Source organism: Amphiprion ocellaris, chromosome 14 (genome assembly GCF_022539595.1).
Source record: "Amphiprion ocellaris isolate individual 3 ecotype Okinawa chromosome 14, ASM2253959v1, whole genome shotgun sequence".
In the NCBI taxonomy this organism is placed as follows: Eukaryota; Metazoa; Chordata; class Actinopteri; family Pomacentridae; genus Amphiprion; species Amphiprion ocellaris.
In genome coordinates, this window is record NC_072779.1 from 31,029,176 (window position 1) to 31,052,776 (window position 23,601).

Consider the following 23,601-nt stretch of genomic DNA (forward strand, 5'->3'; position numbering starts at 1 on the left):
CGACGGTCCGTGAAGGCATCAGCAGAGGAGGAAGGATCCTTGGCAACGCTGTCACAAAGCTAGCGTTGTTCCTGCTCACCCTCTGAATGCATCAGCTTTGTCAACATGCTGCATAGTGTCCATCTGGGCCGTTTAACGTCTCATCCTCACCTCGCTGCTTCCTCAAAGGCGTGTTAACGGACGTGTGATGGCATTTTTCAGCGAGCCCAGCTAGCCTAGCTGGCAGACTTTGTCTCCGTCGTCGCCACAGTCCAGCTAACCAGAACGAGTTGTTGTTAGCTCCAAGGTAGCTCTCGGCGAACATGGCGATTGTGTCTGGCTCCTGTGCCAGGGTGAACGGCTCCAGGAACGGGCCCTCCGTGGCGGCTACACCGTCGGGCTCGGTCGGACAGTCTCAGCCCATGATCGCGGTGTGGGAATGGCAGGACGACCTGGGCTACTGGAGGCCTTACAGCGGCCAAGTGAGCGCCTACATCGAGCGGTGTCTGTCACCGCGGGGCCAGAGAGGAGGGGCACCCGGCTCAACGAGCATCTGCCTCGGACAATCAGACCCCAGCCTGTCGCCCTACCTCATTGACATACCGAGCTTGAAGCAATTCCGGCAGGACACAGGTGAACATATTCAGCACGTCGTGAGTTTAAATCCCAAGTGCTGCCTTAATTCGTGTATTTTTTAAAATGTTGTGCCTCAAATCCAGTGAATATCTGAGGCCCTAACGTTAGCTGTTAGCTGTTAGCATGCAGGGGCGCAGCTGTTTTGATGAGTGTTTCCTGAGATGTAAGCTGAGATTAGCTTCATAAAGTTATTGGACTTTGGCATCATCTCTAATTGAGTCGTATTGTTCAACTGATTTACATAACCTTGATTTAACTCCTCACATAGTTTGAGATTAGCATATTGTTAGGCTTAGAGCTCAGCTGATTGATGCGAAGTAGTTTGAATGAAGGACAACACTTCATCCACATCATGTAAAGATGCTTTCAAACAGCAGCAGCATTAGATAAATAACTAAACCTGGCAGCCTTTAAAGATCACTTTGCACAAAGACGTGAATTACGATGTTTACACTGCATCTTATTTGCTTTTTAGTAGATATTTTAACCTGTCATTTTTCACCAAAACACTACGTTAGATTATCCATGTGTGAAAATCTGCTTAGCATTGAAAAGAATCCAGATTCAGACATCTACATACTGTTACCAGTGAGAACTGTTATGGCCCTACTTTGGGGTTTGGCTGCAGGAAATGTGTATTGTTTATGTCTGAGATTTGAATACTGTATCTTTGATTGGTTTTGTTTGGTTTCAGGAAAGACACGGTCAGTACGTCGGTCCCTGTTTGCCCAGTCCTCAGGGCTCGGCAGTGGAGTTTACTGGGAATGGGTCAACGACGAAGGAGGATGGACTCCATACGAGACTCGAACCTCCATCCTTTTGGAGCACAGCTATCAGGCCCGCCAAGGCACGGCAGACTTGGGCCCCCACGGATACAATTACATCGTGGATCTCACGTCTCTGGCCCAGGTGAACAAATCGACGGGCTTCAGGCGCCAGGTGCGACGGCAGTGCAATCTTCCGTACCCGCTAGCCTCCGCTGGCCCCCCGGCTATCCCCTCAGGCCCCGCCTGCTCCTGCCAGCAGTGTTTGAGCCACAGCAGCACAGGGCCCATGCCCAGCCGTTCACGACATTCCTTTTCGTCGGGGAGTCTGAACCGGCCGAGCCTCCAGGGGACGGGGAGGGCGGCGGCGGCTCACCCTACTTCTGTGTACTCGCCGTACCCGAGGAGACCCCTCTCCGTCGGGGGGATGTCCTGGGGCAGCCCCTGGCCTCCGCCTGCCTCTGGTAGTCAGCTCTCTGCACCACTTCTGACCAGCTCTGCCAGTGCCAACGGGTTAAGGTTGGTATCTGACACCTGTGTTGTTGTTTTGGCTTCTGCTTGACACACACAGATAGGAATAAACCAGCAGCAGTGAGGTGTTTCCCTGACTCAGCTCTTTCCTTCCTCTTTGTCTTTCCTGTCTGTCTCCACGCTGACCCATCCAGTAAAACGGGAATGGCAAAAGTGAATGTGTAGCTCCAGTACTTGGGCGGCATGTTTGCTTTGGCTCGGTTCCCGTGACTCTTGTCTGTGTCATCTCTGTCCTCCCTTCTTTTTTTTGTTCCTAATGGCCACAGAAAACTGCTTTCAAAGACAAATCGCTTACTTAAGTGGTATAATGAATGAGCAGTTCACTTGCAGTTTCTCTGGGCTCTAATTTTCTTCCACACTGAGTTTTATGTAGTCTTTTCTCAGCCACAGGAAATTAATATTAGTACAGTGAAACCCTGGATGTTCTCTGCCTATTGGTCTGTGTGATGAACTCTCACTTAATGATTGTTCTTTGAGGTGTTGCTTTAATAAAGAGGTATAATGTTGTCTTACAGACTAATAGGCCTCTGGCTATTTAGAATTTGCATCTTTATTCACTAGAACTAAGTGGCATTTCAGTGGATTAGATTTAAAAGTTACTTCAGAAAGCTATTACTTGCTATTGCAAATAGATGCTTGCTCTTGTGTTTTGTCTTTTCTTGCACTAGTCATGTCTTTGTAAGTACATTACACAGCTTTATTACAGTCTTTCTAGTGCTTTAAGGCGTGTGACCCACAGCTTCCCTTTCGCTGATGTTATTGGGGGCCTCACACTATCAGCGACACGTTTCCTTCTGTTGTGTTAGCTTTTAGTGTATGAGGTTAAAACATCCACACAGTGACTTCTGTGTTTTTCAGAGCATGTTTTTTAAAGGTATTGCTTCATGTTTGTTTGTGTTCTGAAGCCAGTTACTGCAATAATAAACTGAAACAGACTCGGAGCATCGCAACACCGAGTTGATTAGCTGAGTTACAGAAATCTACACTCGCTGTTTATTTGCTGGCTCCAGCCTCTAAACTGTAAGAATCTGCAGCTACTCAGTTGTGCATCATTTTAAATTAAATAAACATGAGTTTTAGACTCGGGCGAAACAAGTGCTTTGAGCTTCGGGGGAGCTTGCGAAGGCCATTTTCACCATTTCTGCCATTTTATATACTTAACTGTTACCAGAGAAGGTAAATGATCTGCAGCAATTAAAGTTGTGGGAGGCAGGAATCTGGAAAACTGAAAATACAGGAGTTAACCACAGGTGCAACGATAAGCCTTTGGTTATGTTTAGCAGAAGGCTAAACTATTAGCAACATGCAACAGAGACACTTTTCACCAGCTTGTGTGCTAAATCTACATACATAACCTAACCAACCACTGCAAGGCATAAAGATATTAGAGGTAAAAAGCAGCTTACCTGTTCAGGAAAATAGAAATGACTGGATCCAGCACCAGTTCTATTACTGGTGGTGAAATGGGAGAAAATACAAGCACTAACCATTTTATTGCATTACTTTTTCAGTACTAACTATCAGTGACAGTTTATTGGACAATAAGTGTCACCTGGATGAGTCAGATGTGCCTGAAAACGAAATAATCCAGGTTGTGTGAGAAGGTAAATATTGCAAGTGATGAACTTTAGTTGCTACCTGTGCTCTGATTTGTTAAAGAAGTAATATGACATTAAATAGGCTAATTTCTTTGTGTGCCAAAAGTTAAAGAGGAGGATTGAAACTGATTTCATGCCAGTATGATACCATAGCTAGCTTAGCATAAAGCCTAGAAACTAGCGGACATTTCTGGCCTGGCTTTGTCCTACACAATCTTATCATTTGCATCCAAAGCTCACTAATTTAAAAGCAAATTTTTAATAAGCATCTTTTCTTTTAGTTCATGTTGCTGATTTTGGCTCAAGTTTTCAATGCGTTTGAGTCCATCTTCCTGTTTTTGGGTTGCTGTGGAATGTAGGTAGCTGTTACGCATTCTGGGATAGGAAATTTTCCAGCAGGATTTTCAATCAATATGTCAGGACATGATGCACCTGAATGTGCATTTCTAGAAAGACACCCTCTCTCTGAAAGGCCCTGTGATTGGCCAGAATCTCCCATCACAGGCTACATTTTTAGCCACAAACCAAGCCAAGAAGAAGGTGCAGGAGTCTAATTTCCTCTTGTACCACTTGAATCACAGTATACTGACAGGTTAATATGGAATTTTTGCTCAGTAATGACCAAAAAATGACCTCTTACTATTATTTTAATATTGCAGCCTGGATCTGGTTCATACTTCAAGAATGGCAGCTCCTCATCTGTTGTCCTTGAAGGCTGGTTTGCACCCTAAACAGATTGGTTGGGGACATCTGCATCAATATATCGACCCTCTAGTCACACTCCTTGGTTGCACCGTGCACATGAAGTCAATGCTGGGTTACTCTCACCCAGTTTTAAACCCACAGGCAGCTTTTAGTTTTCTTGTCTTGATCTGGTGTCACATCTGATGTCATGTTATTTCAGAAGTCTTTGTTTTGTCCTTCCTGCGTGCTTCGTTGTTGTTGTTTTTCCTGACTGGACGTCTCTTGTCTGTGTTTTCTGCCCTCCAGTGTTCCTTCCATCTCTGTGCAGCTGAACGGATCCACCAGCGTGAGCTCCGCCCTGGCAGGTAAACGGCTCGCTAAGCATCCATCCTCAGTGTAACCTCCGCTCCGCCCGGCGCTTTCGATTCGGTAGCGGCCTTTATTCGGCTGGTGGCGTTTCAGATGCACTCTTCTGTGCGTTTGTCTTGTGAGTGTCAGTCTGTTTAGGAAAAACATGTCAGAAAGAGGCGAACACACCCCAAATGTTAAGCAAACGTTGGCTTTCCTTTCACCGCGTGGTGGGAGGAAAAAAGAAAAAAAAAACCTGATATCATCCCGTTTGTCACAGCAGCATACAAGAAAACAACCTCCACACAGGCTTGCTTTTACTGTGAGCCTACACTGGTTTTCACCGTTCAGAACGAAGCATTCGTCTCCGTGGATGCAAAAGCATTGATTAGCTTCAGCTCTCAGTCTTGATCCTGTAAGACAGCGGTTGTCCCACAGTTCCACCCGGCACTGATGTTTGATTGATGTGTCAGAGCTGAACAACACAAGAGGTGGGAGTGCTGTTACTCACCCAACAGAACGTCTCTGGAAGTGGAATGCACTCATTCAGGAAGCATTTCTGATCTGTAATTTGAAAGCTGATTTTAAAAAACAAAACAAGGCAGCGGGTTCTTTTCATCTCTTGCGATCATGGCTTTGGGTAGCTGAATGTGTTGCATGTGAGTTAATTATCTGCTAAATGTTTGACTGGCATTTACAAACATCTCAGGATTGGATTATATGAGGCTCATTTTCATAATTGCTGTTTTAATTTCCTTTAATTTAACATCCAGAATCCTAACAAGTATAGAATTTGGCACTTTTCTTGTGGCACAGTTGCCTGCCTGAAATATGATTCCTTCTTATAGCTTTGCTCTAAGCTCACACACGCATATTTTAAACATCTCAGAGGTTCCTGCTCTGTTGTTCCTCCTCAAAGAAATTTAAATTCTTCCCAGTAAAGACAGAACCTTGTGCTGAATCTCGGATAGCAAGTATTCGTAATGCATTGCATACTGCATACTCATTCTGCTCAGCTCACTAGTGTCAACATAACGCAAGATCATTTTTGTCATTTCATCATGTTTAAATGTAAATCAGATCTGACAGAACCCTTATTGGGGATGCTTTATAGCAGCAGTACGTGGTATTAAGACGCAGCTATGTGCTAATAGTTTCTTCCCCCAGGCGAAGGAGTTGAAGTATCTGAATGAAACGAATGCTAGGTCAGTGCAGCCTCGGCAGTAATTCGGGGCGTTGTACCGCACCGTCGTGGTGATGAAATCGAGGCAAAGCTCTTGATTTAACAGATCTACGTTCCAACTCTCACCTGTTGTCGTGAGCTCTGGATAGCGACCCACAGAATCAGATAGAAGCTGGGCTCAGCCTTAGACGTCCCGATGGAGCTCAGAGTCCTCCTTTGGAGCAGGAGGAGGCCAGCTGACATTACTGGGTCATCTGATTAGGATCCCTTCCTTTAGAGGTTTTCTGGGCTACTGGGAGGAGACCCTGAGGTAAAACCCAGAGTGCTCTGGAGGGATTACATATCTCATCTTGCCTGGGAACGCCTTGGGATCCCTCAGGAGGAGCTGGAAGACTGCTGGCGAAACGGACGTCTAGAATTCTCCACATAGGCTGCTGCCACCGTGACCCGAGAGAACACGAACGACGCCTTAATCACGGTTTTATCCGATACATCTACAAGAGTATAAAAATGTAATTGGATATCGAGGGATTTTAATTATCTAGCGGTGTGATATTAGCTCAAGATGATGGGAAAAGATTTGTGCTGCCAAATCAAGATAATAATCATCTGAGGTCGCCACGAGACCCTCATTACAGGCACAGATAAACTTACTTCTTCTGGATCACAGCTGTGTAATTATTAAGCATTTTATGTACAAAAGTTACATTTTAATGACAGCAGTGTATTTATCATGCTTAGATTTTTCCTGCTCTGGTGAAATCTGAGTGCACTGTAACGCCAACAGGTTCTAATTGTCATAGAATGGCAAAACTGAAAGCCACTGCTTCTTTTTTCTTTTTTTTTTGTTCCCCCTCCTTCTGCTGCACACCTCTAAAATTCTAAGTCAGGTTCTGGGCTGTGATAAGCTGACTGAATCAATACAATCAACTCTGAAGGAAGCCAGTGGACCAGAACCTCATTAGAGAAAAGCGCCGAACCGAGACCCGAGTGAATCGTTTAAAATGGAAGGTCACTCGTGCGGGTGTCTTCTCCGAATGTACAGTTTTAATGCTCATTAGTCAGTAATGAACATTAATGGTAATCAGTGCGATGCTTTAGACACTTGATTGTTTTGTCAGGCACGTAGAACAAATGCTGCTGGAGGTTGGATTTCCATGTTAGAAACCACAAATCTTCTGTCGGTCTGAGACGACTCAAACCAAGTAACAGAGGTGTAGCTTTTTACGTGAACGAATTTTCAGGCAGCTATTGTGAGAACATTGTCTGGTTTCAGCTCAACTTTTCACTAAAATATAATCATCTTGAGGCCCCGTTTACACAACGGTTTTACAATGAAATGCAAAGGTTTTGTTGCGTTTCGGCCTCTTGTTTACACAGAAACGCCGTTTTAGACCACCTAAAACGCAAACTTTTGAGTGGAATTTTTCTCAACAGTTGCCGTGTGAACAAGTAGATGGAGTTTTCAGAGGGAACGCTGACGTCATGCTCTGCTTTGTGTATTACACTTAATTCTAGTTGCCGTGTGCGAACTGGACAACAACAGGAAGAACGGCGGACTACTGTGTTGGGCTTGTGTTGCTCAGTCTACTGAATTTATTGAGTCTTCAACGATTTTGGGAGAAACGTAGTGTAAACGGGGCCTAAGTGTGCAGAAGTTGTGTTTACCAGATGCTCTGAAAACAAGGTGTAGCTTTTACTATTAGCTGACTTTAACCATCATAAGAACACCAGACAAAGTACGGCTGAGTAAGACTCCTGACTGCACTGAATCAGGCAACAGTGTCTTTTATTTCTTGTTAGTTCAAAGAAAATCATTATTACTCACTCGAGGTAATAACTCTCACTGCAAACTTTTAGTTTACGTTGCCAAGCTGTTCACAGAGATCGCTGCTGTCTGCCGTGTAAATCATTCCCCACAGTTTGCTGCCCGGCTGGTGAGACTTTAAGCTTCTGGGCAACCGTTGGCGCTCCGTGAATCTTTTCCAGACTCCAAGACAACTTGTAGTTTGCACTTAGCTTATGAGATTTACTCCAACGCTGCAAGAATAGTCCCACTTGAAAAATCGGCTTTAATCATGGATCAGAAATAAGAGACAGAAGGACTCTGATTCACAGACACAAATAAAGCAGGGAACTTTGTTAACCTCTCTCTGGTTGTTTCTGTTGCTACTGTCAAATTTTTAATCATTGTGGGCTAATTTTTTTATTGTAATATAAAATCCTGCACCTCTGTGGAAACAGAACAGCCAGGACTAGAAGGAGAGAGGACTCAAAAATGTAGAATGTGAAGTATGACACAGTTAGAAGGCCATATATCATATTACAAAGGAAAAAACTAAGTTGAATGCTTTGAATATATAAAAAAGCATGTTTTTCAAGTAACATCAGGTGTAGGGTTGTCACGATTTCAATTTTTTGAGCCACGATTATTGTGGAAGGAAATATTGCGATTTTACGATTATTCACGATTATCGACATTATGAAAGAAAAAAACCCAGTGTTTGTATTTAAATAAACTCTTTAATAATATTTAAACTTTTAAACATTTACTGTTCTTATAAAATAAATGTATGTATTATGGAATGTTGCAATTTAATGTATGGTTGATAACGTAGTGTTTACTTTGTAAATCAAACAAAACAAAAAGACATAAAAAGAATACATTTAAAGATTCTAAAAACACTTCATTTTAAGCTTTAAATATCCTCCACAATTTTAGACAATATAACTACAGAAAAAAGGATAAATGGGAGTCTTATTTATTTTTACTAAAACGTTTATAGAAACAATTCACCACTAATTTTACAACAATTAATCCAAACACCCGGATCATTTCCCAGGGAAAACTCTAGAGTCTGACAGGAGGTCCAGGCAGACAGACAGCCTCCCTGTCCTGGAGGTTACTGTCTCCTCCACTACCACTGTCAGCGGGCAGCGGGGCTTCCCGGACCACACTCCCTGCTGAGGGGACCGGGCCGACAGCATCTTCGGAGGAGGGCACGGGCTTCCGGAGCCAAAACAACCGGCGGGTCGGGAGCTCCGGTTCCCTCCTGCGCTCCCGTTCCCCACTCGCCGCGGCCCGCCGCCTTCCCCTCGCCTGCGGACGCAGGAAAGCAGCCCTGCTGCGACGGGCGGGGAACGGGAGCGCAGGAGGTAACCGGAGCTCCCGACCCGCCGGTTGTTTTGGCTCCGGGAGGAAACTCGGGGCGCGGGGGGTCCTCGGGGCGGCCCGGCCGCCGGACCGCTGACTTCGGAACCGGCAGTTACCGCGCGTGAGGCGGACAGTCCCATCTTGGCAACCTCATTGCGCACAGCGGCCACAATATTAGGGACACTTCGAGTAAAGAATCTGTCATAACTGATCATATAATTCTCTCTGTCTTTGTGTGTGTGTGTGTGTGTGTGTGTGTGTGTGTGTGTGTGTGTGTGTGTGTGTGTGTGTGTGTGTGTGTGTGCACGCGCAGTGATGCCGATTAGAGAGGAGCGCGCGCACAGGTCAAGGAGCCACTCTCCACTCTCCTCTCAGCGCAGCTCACGCTTCTTGCATTGCACCTCTCGCGAGGCTTTTCTACGGATAATCGTGGTTGTGAAAAATGTGACGAATATCTATTTATAATCGTGGTTATTGTAAAACCGGTTAACCTTGACAACCCTAATCAGGTGTTATTAATGCTTGGAAATAATTGTGACTTTACACACTACAAATATTCACTTGGATTTTTAACTTGTTTCCATGCTTATCTGTATCTGCTCTATGTAAGCACAGCCTACAGTTCAACCCAGTTCACTTAAAAACCCTGAGTTTTAGTCTCGTGTCTGTTGGTTGCAGCTCAGTCATTTATGACTTCATGGTCCCGCCAAAAAGCATAGAATTTTTCGTGTTTCATAGAATCAATTTGGTAATTTTTGGTAATTTTGGTAATTTTTAAGAAATAATGAGACATGTAGGTAAAATATCAGGATTTTAAGCTCAGGTGTAGTTGATATTTCCAAAGCAATACTAAATGACAGATGATTAGTTCAAAAGTTGTCGGAAAGCTTTAAGTTTTTACACTTTCTGTCTCCATAAATGGTGTAATTTTGGCTTTTTTTTTTATTGTTTAAAGCCAACATACCTTTCAAACCTGCTGGCGGATGTTACTTTTCATATTGTAGATACTCACTACTTACATTTTTAACTAATTTCCCTATTTATCTTTTGCCTGCTCTGGGTAATCACAGTCCAACCCAGTCCATTAAAAAAAACCCTGAATTTTAGTCTTGTGTCTGTTGATCACAGCTCAGTCATTTATGACTTCAAGTGTAGAATTTTCTGTGTTTCACAGAATCAAACTGATAACGTTGTGGTGATTAACCAGACATGTAGGTAAAATAACAGAATTTTAAGCTTAGGTATAGTTAGTATAATTTTTCCCCAAAGAACAGCAAGTTGGTCGCAGCTCAGTCATTTGTTTCTTCATGGTCTCGCCAAGAAGTGTTTGAAATGGTTTACTTTTTAGTGATTTTTAAAAGAAAATGTAGGTAAAATATCAGAACGTCAAGCTCAGGTTTAGTTACTTTTCCAAAGGAATAAGCAAATGACAGACGATTAGGTCAAGGGTTGTTGGAACACTTGATACATGGTGTAATTTTGGTGGTTTTGTACACAGACAGATAGTCCACCTCCAGGTTTGGGGTCCAGAGAAGCGTTCTGGTTGTAATCTCAACGTCCTCTTCTGTGTCTGACTCTAGTGTTTTGTGTCTGAGGGTCGCAGCAGGAGCTTCAGCTGCTGCTACATTTCTCATACCTTTGATTTGTTCCTTTCTACTCCTGCATATCTCCACTTGCTCTCACCTGCCTCAAACCAACCCCACCCTACCTCCCCTAACCCCACCCCACCTCCAGGCATGGCCTCCATTTTGATGTCAGCAGTGGGACTCGGCGTGCACTTCACCTCCGCCCCCCTCCCTCAGCAGCAGCAGCAGCCACAACAACAACAACAACAACAACAACAGCAGCAGCAGCAACAACAACAGCATCAGCCTGCTCCTTTCTCGCTTCCTCCTCCTCTCCTCCCCCCAGCCAGCAGACCCAGCAAGCCCCACAGCAGCAGCAGCAGCAGCAGCAGCAGCAGCAGCAGCAGTTCAGTTAGGAGAGCAAAGAGGCAGCACAGGAGAGGTAGCTACCACCAGCCCTCAATCCACCTCTCCATCACCGTCTTCTGGGGCACTTTCCATCACCACAGGCTTCAGGACCATTATTCATCCCGCATCAGCTCACTTTCATTCGTTTTCATTCGTGTTTCATCGGAGCATGTCCACACTAATCCACTTTTGCAATGTGTGCAAACCAGTAAATGTACTCGTACTTCACTTTTTAAAAAAAAAAAAATCACACATTCTTAGTGGGGGTTTTTTCAGCTCTAAAAGATGCAAGAAGAATGTGCTCAAAAAATTAGTTATCATTTAACCAAACTTTTTTTCAAGTCCAACCACATTTCTGTACAGACGGGGCGCAAAGTAAAGGAAAAACCTGCATAAGAGAGTGGAGAAGCAGGAAATGCAGATGCAAGGTGATAATGGGAGTGGCCTTTAGTCACTAGATTCCTACAATTTAATTTAGCTGTTATCCAAACCGACGTACATCTGAGAGTAGATACAACACCAGCAGGGACCTAGAATAATACATTTGATTTGATTCAGACATGTACACTACCGTTCAAAAGTTTGGGCTCACTTAGAAATGGTTTTGTTTATGAAATAAAAGCATTTTTTTTCAATGAAGATAACATTGAAGTAATCAGAAATCCAGTCTAGACATTGTTAATGTGGTAAATGACTATTCTAGCTGGAAACAGCTGATTTTTAATAGAATATCTCCATAGGGGTACAGAGGAACATTTCCAGCAACCATCACTCCTGTGTTCTAATGCTACATTGTGTTAGCTAATAGTGTTGAAAGGCTCATTGATGATTAGAAAACCCTTGTGCAGTTATGTTAGCACATGAATAAAAGTGGGAGATTTCATGGAAAGCATGAAATTGTCTGGGTGACCCCAAACTTTTGAACAGTAGTGTACATCTGAGAGTAGATACAAAACGAGCAAAGATCTAGTGAGGAGAACCTGGATAAGTGCCACAAAACGAGAGAGATTCCTCCAAAAGGAGACAGAAAGAAATGAGGGAATGTCTTCCCAAGAGGCGCTAAATTTAGGGTGAAACCAGGCCTGACTGAGACGCCGTATGATGGGTTTTAATTTCTTTTTTTACCGAAGCCATCATTGATCTGTAGCAACACCAGGAGCCACAGCTGCAAAAATTAGTCTCAAAAGTGCCCAAAAGTTGATGGGTTCAGTTTCAAAGCCAGACATTTGAGGGACACCATTTAACAGCTTTCTTTTATTTTACAGAGCAAACAATCAATCTTGAAAGTAAAGCAGACTAACTAATAATGAAAACCACCATTAGCTGTAGTATAATATCAGTCCGGTTGGGTGTGTATTAAATGGACTTTGCTCGTGGATTCATTAATACACTCAAATAAACAAAAAAGAAAAGCTGTGTGTTTTGGCACGGCTCGGCTAATTCGAATTGTCTTCCGCGCTTTGTTGCTCATCCGTGTAATGAATTTCATTTCGTTGCTGCTCTTTTTGTTTCTGCCTGATTTTTTTTTCTTTCTCCTCCTCATCTCTGCATTGTCACGGCAACACAGATTATGTTTCTTCCACTCTCGTCGTCTGCCACTTTCCCAACGCACTTGAAATCAACAAGGGAAAGCATCATATCAGATGTGAAAAGCACAGCAAGTGTTTTCTGGATCAGTGATTGCATGTTTTGTGTGTTTTTTTTTTGGTCTCATTTCTCAGCTGGGAAGAATTAGCCAACCTTGTAATTTATCAGAATGTAGAATTAAATGGAGCTGTCTTGTGCAATAACCCCAGAATGACAATAGAAGCCGAGTGTGCAGTTAGCTTGCAGTTTTGTTTCCTAAACAGACCTGACACTCGACACGTGTGCGTACATGAATGATGGCAAAATGCAGTCGGCGTCTGTGTCCATCCCTCATGTTGTCTGGTTCATTCTGTCATCTCACATTCACTCTGTGTTTCATGTATTTGTGCATACTTATTTGAATATTTAGCAGAGGTACAAAGAGTGGCTTCCATTCAACGTCTGACTGAAATGCTACAGTTAGGTTGTGAAATACTAATTGTTTTGAAGAAAATCATCTCACACCATGTCACCTTAAACTCTCTTTATGTGTAGCTTCTTCTGTTGTTTTTCAGCTCATTCATTACTGTGTGTTTTCTCCTTTATCTTTCCCTCCTTCAGCCTCGGCTCAGAGACCAGAGGAGGTGATTCAGCGCTACATGGAGGTGGTGGCCGGCGTGCCAGATGAGGTACATATAATGTTTATTTCCAGTTAATTCGTGGTTTTTTAGATTGTCAAGCGCTTAAGTTTTCTGCACAACAAATTAGTCCTGCAGATTATTTTAGTAATCGGGTATTGTATCGATTATTCTGGCGATTCATGGAGTAATCGGATTCCACATTAGGCATGAGCGTTACAGCATCAAAAGAGGAAGTGAGCGCGCTGTGCAACAGAAATAACTGTCCTGGTGGAACATGGGCAGACATCTGCAGTGTATAGTACATATACAGTGTAGTACAGGGGCACTGTACATGTATAGTATAGTATAGTATAGTGGTATTATACATATATATAGTACAGTACAGAGGTATAGTATAGTATATGTGTATTGTACATGTATAGTACAAATGTATTTTACATATATAATATAGTACACTTGTATTTTACATATATAATATAGTACAGGTGTAAGTTACATATATAGTATAGTACAGGTGTGCTTTACATATATAATTTAGTACAGGGGTATAGTACATATATCATATAGTACAGGGGTATTTAACTAAAGCTAAAGCCATGGGAACTCCAAATGTATTTAGTTGGTGATGCAGAAATCACACAAGTCGCAGAAAACAAGTCAAATGATCATTAAACGCTCCTGTTTGTGTGACAAATTTGAAACAGAAAGTCTGAGTTAACAAAGAAAGTTGAAAACCACCTTCATACCTGTTAACTCTGAGTAAGGTTTTAGTTTTTGTCGACTCACACAAAGAAAGTCTGACGATGTCAAACTGCCTTCATAGTTCAGTCCTGTGTCCGGTTAAAATTGAATATATACAGGTCTGGGTCCATATAGGATGAAATCTGGGTCCAGACTAGTTAGTGACTTGGGGTCTAGTATGTAGTGGATTAAATGATGCTGCCATTAAGAGAATTTGGCCTCAAGGAGTTTTAGTTATCAAATTACTCGAATAACTCGAGGAATCATCTCAGCCCTACAACACATAAACAAATGAGTATCTTTTGTGCGATTCTGCACTAAACACGACGTTCCTCATGTCCCCCTCAGGACTGTATTATCTGCATGGATCAGCTGTCCAATCCATCCGGCTACGAGACTCCGTCCACGGAGGAAGGAGGCCAGAGCATCCTGCCAGACACTGTGGGAAAATTCATCAAATGTGGACACACCCTGCATATGCTCTGCATGCTGGCCATGTACAACAACGGAACGAAGGTACACAGCCATGGACTAACCGTTATTGTCAAAGTCACATTGTGGTGTAAAGCCGTCGTACGTACAGACGGATCTGAACAGGCTGTCTGTAAATTACACCGACAGAAGATTAATCATGTTCAGAGTGATGGAGTCGTTGGACATTTTAGGAAACATACGCGTTATTTATCCTGAAACAGTATGTCACTAGACAGCTGGTAGACACAAAGACTGCAGCTAACTGTTATTTTCATTCTCTAGTTATTTTGTATAATCTTTAAAAAAAAAACAAAAAAAACATGCAGTTTCCTAGAGCTCAAGTTTATATCATTAAATGTTTTTCTGACCAACCGTTCACTTCACTATATTATAAGATAGAGTGAATCAGCGAAATTCCACATTTCTGTTACTAGAAAACATCAGATATTTAGCATTTTTCCTCAAAAAGCGACCTTAACTATTATATCATTGAAAATAGTTGCTGATTAATTTTTTTCCCGATTAACTGACTCATTGATGCACCTCTGAACTTGTCAGTTTTTCCTTTCTGACTCATAATTTTACACAGAATTTAATTTTATTTGTCACTTTGAGGTGTTGGCACATTCCCTGTGCTTCTGATATTTATGCTAAGCTAAGCTAGCAAGTTGCTTTATTGTTATTTTCATTATGGATTAATCTCTAGTTATTTTGTTGTTAGGTTCATAATATATATCTATATAAAAAATGTTTCCTAGAGCTCAGGTTTATGTCATTAAATGTTTTTATGACCAACAGTTCACTGTACTATAATATAAGACTGAGTGAATCAGCAAAAGTTCACATTTCTGCGACTAAAAAGCATCAAATATTGAGCATTTTTGCGCAAAAAGTGACCTGAACTACTAACTGGACAGACAAACTTAATCATAACTAGCCTGATTTTTTTCCTTTATGGCACATAATATTACATATGATTTAATTTTATTTGTCACTTTGAGGTGTTGATACGTTCCCTGTGCTACTAATATTCATGCTAGGCTAAGAAGTTGCTTTATTGTTATTTTCATTATGGATTAACCTCTAATTATTTTTTAATTGTTTGGTCTACAGAATAAAACACAAAAAACTGTTTCCTGGAGCTCAGGTTTATGTTACTAAATGTTTTTCTAACCAACAGATCAATTTACTGTAATATAAGATCAGGTGAATCAGCAAAATCTCACATTTCTGTAACTTAAAATCAACGAATATTTAGCGTTTTTGCTCAAAAAGTGACCTTAATTGTTATATGAGTAAAAATGGTGATGATTTTTTTTCCTTTTCTGACATCTTGTTGTATATACTAAGCTAGTGAGTTGCTGGATGTAGCTTTATAATTAATTATAACATGAAAGTGGAACTGATGTTCTTACTTAACTCTCAGCAAAGTAAACACATGGTTTCCCCAAATGTTGGACTGTACCTCTAAGAGAGAGTCAAAGATGCATTGTGAATTAAATGTTGCTACAATCTAAGCTGGTAGATGAAAAGGATGTAACCAAAGCTGCAGCTATACAGTTATTTTCATTATGGATTAATCTCTAGTTATTTTTCTCATTGGACCCATACAATATCAGAAAAATAAACTATTTCTTAGAGCTCAGGTTTATGCCATTAAATGTTTTTATGACCAACATTTCACTTTATTATGAGATAGAGTAAATAAGCAAAATGTCACATTTCTGAAACTAAACTCATCAAATATTGAGCATTTTTGCTCAAAAAGTAACCTGAACTATTATATCAGTAAAAATAGTTGCTGATAAAATTAGTTTTTTTTTTTGTTTTTTTTTAAACTTGTCTTATTTTTTTCTTCTCTGACTCATAATTTTTCATGAGTTCACTTTATTGGTCACTTTAAGGTGTTCCTGTGCTTCTAATATTTATGCTAAGCTAACAAATGGCTGGATGTAGCTTTATAATCATCACACTGACATGAAAGTGGAACTGATGTTCTCATTTAACTCTCAGAAAAGTGAACTCGTGGTTTCCCCAAATGTTGGACTGTGCCTTCAAGAAAGATTGATGCCACTGACAATTAATTATTGCTACAATCTAAGCTTTCGAGTTAAAACCAAATGCCAGATAACTACTTCAAGCCAGACATACAAACATCCCTAAAAAGTGCTCAGACAAGTCGGTGTTTTGGTGACAGAAGCAACGACAAAACGAAAGTGGATCGATGAACATTTGATCAGCGCTGACCCGGTTTGTATCGATCGGTTGGGTTTACGAGGGTCTCTGCTCGTGTTTCCCCCTCAGGACGGCAGCCTGCAGTGCCCCTCATGTAAGACAATCTACGGAGAGAAGACCGGGACCCAGCCCAAAGGCAAGATGGAAATTTACAGCATCACCCAGTCGCTGCCGGGACACCCAGACTGTGGCACCATCCAGATCATCTACAGCATCCCACCAGGCATGCAGGTACGTCTACGCTATCATTAAAAACAAACGCTGTTAGGAACATTGATTAAATTACCACCTAACCGGGCCGTGGTCACTTCCTTTATTACATTCTTCTGGTGTCTGTGACCGAAGATGAACTGCATCCAGCTGATCTCAAGTTACAAGAACCAAAATGTGATTTGTATCGAGCTGTTAGTCTACCGTTAACCATCTACAAAAGCTGTTATTAGATTATGTTCTTTGCTCCAACCGATGTCTAAGTATTAAACTTTATCGCCTCCCATTAATCAGTCAGTTTGTGTGCTGCTCCACCAGGGTCCAGAGCATCCCAACCCCGGCCAGCCCTACACCTGCAGAGGCTTCCCTCGATTCTGTTTCCTACCAGACAACGACAAGGGCAGGAAGGTAAAAACAGGAAAAACAGCTACATGTTAGCTGTCTCATGAAACCCACACTACAGATACTTAGAGATGCACTCTTAAGCAGAACAGAAGTATCACACAAACAAAGATGCAACTCAAAGTGATTTACAGATAACAGAAATATTAAAAAAATGCAATAAAACTGTACAAAACAACCCCACTCCTACAGTTGAGTTATCAATAATGGAATCTAAAACACAGTGATTGAGAAACTGAGGAAACGCCAGATGGGATAATATAAGTTAGAAAAATAATTAAAATAAATGAAATAAAATGTCTCTTATTAAAATAGAGATATAAGGTAAATGCTTTTTTGAGAGTGAGCAAGTTAAAATTTCAAGTGGTAACATGATGATCATTAAGTCGTATTGGTGTCACTCTAACCAGCACAGACATTGACTGCGTTAACCATAGCGGAGGAAAGTAGTACTTCTATACCTTCAGCGTAATGCAGTATTCACACTTAAAATGCGGTCTTCTTGTGAAATGCCGAGCGCACCTACATGTGCTGTTCTTTCTGCTTGTAGACAAGAAAACATGTAGAAAAGAAGTCACTCGCTTTCATCTTGATCCAATCTGACATTAGAACGCTCCATTTTAATGTTTTTCAAGGTAATTTTGAAAATACAACAGCTACCAAGGAGCAGCTACTGCAGCTTGCAATGTGAGGCGTTTAGGGAACATTGGTAAATTGTAGTGTCTGTCGATATGATAAGATGCTCAGGAAGTGATGTGTTTTGTCTGTGACAAGGTGAGAGGTTCGACCAAATGAGAAAGTTGGTCACAGCGATGCTACAGTTACAAAGTTAGTCTGCAGCCCTGTACATACACTATTGTTCAAAAGTTTAGGGTCACTTAGAAATGTCCTTATTTTTGAAAGAGAAGCAGTTTTTTTCAATGAAGATGACATTAAATGAATCAAATGCAGTCTAGACATTGTTAATGTGATAAATGACTGTTCAGGCATGTGGGGTCTGTAAAGCATCTTGAGACAATTTCAATTGTAATTGGTGCTATATAAATAAAATAGAATTGAATTCTAGCTGGAAACGGCTGATTTTTAATGGAATATCTCCATAGAGGTACAGAGGAACATTTCCAGCAACCATCACTCCTGTGTTCTAATGCTACATTGTTTTAGCTAATTGTGTTGAAAGGCTAATTGATGACTAGAAAACCCTTGTGCAGTTATGTTAGCACATGAATAAAAGTGTGAGTTTTCATGGAAAATATGAAGTTGTTTGGGTGACCCCAAACTTTTGAACAGTAGTGTATATAAATATAAAAAAACACAACAAAAAGAACAAAAGACATCAGCAAACAAGGAACCACTCCCTTCAACCAACAGTCACTTCACATTATTCAATAATTGCATTTTTCTCCACAAATTTGATAAAGGATCGGCAAACTTCTTCATATTTTGTTATTTTTTTCTACTTGGCAGATTTGCAATTTGTTTTATCCAGCTTCTTCATCCAGTATTGAAGAAGCTTAGGTTCATCAGTGTTCATTCGTTTTTATTATAATTCTGTTTTTTAGAATAGATACCAATTAGAAACAGTTTAGGATCCAGTGACATTCTTTTTAAAATCATTTTTCACATGTTGCTCTGACTTCCTTCCAAAATGTTTTTATCTTTCTGCACTGCCAAACACAGAAAAACTGTGAAAACTGTTACATTTGTGCATTTACTGCATGTGTCTGGTGTGTTTTTATCAAACTGTTAGATATTTTACTTTCTATTCTTCTATTTCTAATTTTATTTGATCCTATTTTCACCACTACGTGGCTGCTACTGCTGTTGTAGAGTTGTTCTGTCCAGCTGCTGTGCAGCCTTTAAATTGCCACCAGATATAAATAAATTGTACATATTGGATTGAATTCCCAGTTGTGTACCAGGAATTCATCCCTCAGAGTTCTACTGTAACATCCTGAGGCGTTTGATGGAGAACAGTTGATGCAATCAACCTAAACTAGGTCAGGTGCCAACATTTACCTGCTAACAACACGTTGAAAACACACAACATAATCGCCACTCCCCAGTTGGACTGTTAATCTGATTTCTGTTCCTTTTTTATCTTCCTCAAAATGAAATTCAAGTTGCCGTCATTACTACTTTGAAGGGGATGTTTTTTGCTTTTTATGGGAACATAGTCGCAGATTTTTGATTGCATTCTCTACCTGTGTCCACTTGTATTGTACCAAACTGTTCACCTACAACTCATTCAGGAATAAATACTCAGAATTTAATCACCATGTGGCGTTTAAACCCTCCCACAGGTGAACACGATCAATTAACGCAGACACATCAGGTACAAACAGGACAACACTGCTCCGTCAGGGTTGTAATGTGTGATTGTAATGAATATTTTGTGTTCATTATGAAGTTGTGTTGTTGCCACGGTGAATCGGCGGCTCATCCCCAGCTCGCCGCTAACACTTCAGCGTCTATAAATAATCTCCGATGTAATTCGCTAATGGAAAATTGGATTGAGTTATTTGTCGTAGTTTTATCTGTGCTGTCCCTCGGACTCGCTTCCATCATCGGGAGTCCCTGGTGGGATGCCGCCTGTGCTGCACGGATTTCAGATAATGAAAATATCCCCAAATTGGACACACAGCCTGTCCTGCAATGCAGCAAACAGCAGGAGCTTCACACCAGTTAAAATCAAGTAATGTTTGGGGAACACTGTACACTTTCATCAGCGAGACAACATGTGTGTCGTGATGAAAGGCGGTTACATAATCCCATTTTTAGCCTCCTGTTTCCAGTGGCAGATGACGGGACAGTGCATATAAAGCTTATGTGGGATATGTGCCGCCGTTTATTCATCAGGCTCGCTGGATAAACCAACGCACAGCAGTGAGAAACCGTTATTTTCACCTTATTTTATCAATGCATTGCTCGATTCGTAGGAGCTTCAGTGGAAATCAATTGGACTCCTCTGGTAGGTTCTTGAAGACGTTTTTACCTCGTGAAACGTCTTCAAGACCCTACCAGAGAACTGGACTCCTCTGGTAGGTTCTTGAAGACGTTTTTACCTTGTGAAACGTCTTCAAGAACCTACCACAAGAGTCTAGTTGGTTTCCACTGAAGCTCTTATGACTACCATGACCTGGATGACTGAGAATCTACTCAGACAAACTCCAAGAACCTACCAAAGAGCTTCTAAGAGCTTCAGTAGAAATCACCTGGACTCCTCTGGTAGGTTCTTGAAGACGTTTTTACCTCGTGAAACATCTTCAAGAACCTACCAGACAGCTTCTAAGAGCTTCAGTGAAAATCAACAGGACTCTTGTGGTAGGTTCTTGAAGACGTTTCACAAAGGTATAATTCTTTTTTCCCCTTTCCGGACTTACAATATCTAGGGAGATGGATCTTTTTTTTTTTTTTTTTTTTAAACTAAGTTTAGTGGGAAGTTTCTGTACGTTAGCGATTATTCTTGCTTTATTTCCTTATTTGTTGCATGTTAGAAATAATATTCTAATTTAATGATATGTCATGCCAGGAATGCAGCAAATCATTATTCCTTTATCTAATAATCTGCTGATTATCTTCTCAGCAAGTTATTTTTTGGTCTATAAAATGTCAGAAAATTGTGAAAAATACACATTACAAGTCTCCAAAACCCTTAATTGCTTGTTTTTCCTAACCAGCTCTATAAAACAATGAGTTATATCCAGTTATTTGTCCTATAAGCGAAAGAGTATTAGCAATGTAAGTTGTAGGACTGAAGCCAACTAAAGAAAATCTTGGTCGACTGAAATCTGACTTTCTCTGCAACCAATTGATGGAGACCAATTAACCTAGTGTTTTTAGATGATTTTAAGCTGTGAAATACACTTGATTTGACCAGAGTACAGCCACACTGATGGCTTCTTTCATCTGGTGTCAGTTACTTTGGAGCTAGTAAACGTTAGACCTGGCAGGCTCCATTGGGTTGGGTGAGTTTGGAGTTGAAAAAAAATGCAAAAACACCAAAAATAATGGATTATCCTCGAAGATGATTGATGTAGTTCTTCTCAGTTTATAAAAGTAAAACTGATTGTCCAGCCTGTCACAGATTGGTGCGATGGGAACATATCGACCAACTCGTCAAGGGAGTTGGTCGTAGACTACAGGCTTAGTGAGAAACGAGAGAGTTGCACATCCTTGAAGAGATCTGGATGGACTCTTGCAGATTCAGGCAGATGATTAAACTGACCTCATGTGGATCAACACATCTTCATGGACGATACAGCACTGACTTTATGGTACGTGACCACAGGACCGCTCTACCTCGCATGAAAACGCATCGCATCTGAAGATCGTAGTGGGTCAGTAGGTGGTCACATGACAGACCTTCAGACCTTCAGTCTGTCCAACATGGCCACTCAGTCGCAAACTTTCTCTTTTATTCCGAAATCAGTTCAGCGATAAGTATTTCTGAAAGCATTTGAGGTGAGAAATAAGCTGCTGAAACTGTCCTCATTTTAGTTCAACGACGGCTAGTTTAGATGTTTTCTGAAAGTTTTGCGAGACGGACCTCCGCTCCCCGCAATGAATTTGTATGAAGTAAAAGTCAAGTCTACTTTATGCTGACACGCCGCAGCACAGTGAGTTTCACATAATGAATGTGATGCAAGAAATGGACAGATCCTGTGGACACGTACCATTAGCTTTCAATGATAAATCTGTGGTCAAAATGATGATTAGATTTACATTTCAGCCTACACTCGATGCACACAGCTCACATGTGCTCCTTGTCTCCTGTTTTGTAGGTCCTGGAGCTGCTGAAGGTGGCGTGGATGCGCCGTCTTATCTTCACCGTGGGAACGTCCAGCACCACCGGAGAGCCCGACACGGTGGTGTGGAACGGCATCCACCACAAAACCGAGATGATGTCCAACCTGTCGGGCCACGGCTACCCCGACCCCAACTATTTGGACAATGTTCTGTCTGAGCTGGCCTCTCAGGGCGTGACAGAGGACTGCCTCAAACCTCCAGGAAGTAGCAGCGGCGGCGGCAGCTAGGTCGCAGCTCCGAGGTTCACACACTTCCACTCACCGCTAACCACCGAGTTAACCCTTCCAAACCCTCCTCCACCAGGTGGACCTCCTGCAACCTCCGTCTGTTAATAACGTCAGCGTCTACCCAAACCTCATGGAGTGAGCGAAGGGGAAAAGCGAGCTAAATAAAGGTCTGGAATCCTCTCTGGAACGAGGCTGCCTGCTGAGAATTGTTCTTGCTCCAGCACATTTCTGCTCATCACATATTCCAGGAGATTGAACTCGGGGGGAACAAAAAAAAACGGGGCTCCACTTAACTCTGAGACTCTCTCATCAAACCTCTATAAACTGGAGATTGTTTTTGTGTTTTTTTACCCCCATTGAGCCTCATCTGTATCCTCTTGTTCAGCTTCCACGACGATGGGAGCTAACGCCAGGGATAAAAATCTCATGAAGCACTTTAGCTCTGACAGTGCATTTAGCCGAGAAGATGTGTGATTTCCTGGTAAAAGGGCAGTTAACTTGTTTTCAAATTGGGAACTCGTGCAGTCCAAGTGTTTCTGCTGAAAACTGTTGTGTTTAGCACAATGACACACTGAAACTTCAAGTAGCAAAGTCAGTATATATTAGCCTATTTGATGAGAAGAGGCAATACTTTACTGTTGTAAATATAAAAAAATATGAATGAAACAAAAGTACGTTTTAAAAAAACAAGTTGTGTCCACAAATGCCATAAATAAAGTTGTGATTTTAATTGTTTTTAACAACATTTAGCACCACTTCTAATTTGACCATGGTATGTTTAATTCCCGAACACAATTTGAGAAGCAGACATTTGATGCACTTACATGGTGATTTGTCATGTTTTGCAGTATTTTCTGCAGCCATCGTTTTTGTCACTTAATATGTTAGTGTTAACATGTATGTGGGAAGGCACAAGGTTACAGCGTATATAGCCACAGTTCTTTTTGTCTCGAACAGATGGGAAAGCACCGACGAGATGAGGGTGGGGGAAGAAATAAAGAGGTAGTTCCGGTTAAGAAAAATTTACAGTGTGACAATCAAGATCATGGAAGTCGTCTTGATTAAACAAGACACGTGGCGGCGCGGTGAGCGTATTAATGTTCCCGCGGGCTGCAACCTCCTGTATTCACATGCATTATTCTGCTCACAGTACTGCAGTACAAGTTGCTCAACTGAGTCTTGACATGTATACAACATTGAGGAAAAAAAATAAATCTGCAATAAAGAAATAATGCAAAACAAGTCCTGGGTCTATGTCTGAATGTTGAAGATGCTCATCTACCCAGAGGATAATCTTACTGCTCCAACTTTGTTCTTCTGTAGCTTGGGAGACAAAGTTGTGATTTTTATTTTAGATTTGTCTGATGTGATTCTCATATTTTTCTCCTGAAATTCACAAGATAGACTGTAGGTGAAAAAGGAGGGGACAATTAGCAATAAGAGTCA

General features: G+C 41.5%; 1 protein-coding gene across 2 annotated transcripts; it reads left to right on the top strand.

Annotated features, from left to right (window-relative positions):
- On the top strand, positions 1–23,397 carry dtx2 (deltex 2, E3 ubiquitin ligase). Of its 2 annotated transcripts, XM_035950199.2 has the most exons (9): positions 1–612; positions 1,310–1,898; positions 4,499–4,557; positions 10,612–10,884; positions 13,038–13,105; positions 14,147–14,314; positions 16,577–16,738; positions 17,036–17,125; positions 21,904–23,397. In XM_035950199.2, exons 1-9 carry the CDS (start codon positions 303–305, stop codon positions 22,153–22,155), a joined length of 1,971 nt encoding a protein of 656 aa, XP_035806092.2. In that variant the 5' UTR covers positions 1–302; the 3' UTR covers positions 22,156–23,397. The 2 variants fall into 2 exon arrangements, with proteins under 2 accessions (XP_035806092.2, XP_023130444.2); XM_023274676.3 differs by lacking the exon at positions 10,612–10,884 and having other exon boundaries at positions 2–612.
- The last annotated feature ends 204 nt before the right edge of the window (positions 23,398–23,601 follow it).

Coding starts and splice junctions, on each gene's coding strand:
- dtx2 (XM_035950199.2), top strand. CDS start 303: ATGGCGATTGTGTCTGGCTCCTGTGCCAGGGTGAACGGCTCCAGGAAC. Junction 4,558..10,611: donor CGTGAGCTCCGCCCTGGCAG/GTAAACGGCTCG, acceptor CCCCACCTCCAG/GCATGGCCTCCATTTTGATG. Junction 14,315..16,576: donor TGTACAACAACGGAACGAAG/GTACACAGCCAT, acceptor TTTCCCCCTCAG/GACGGCAGCCTGCAGTGCCC.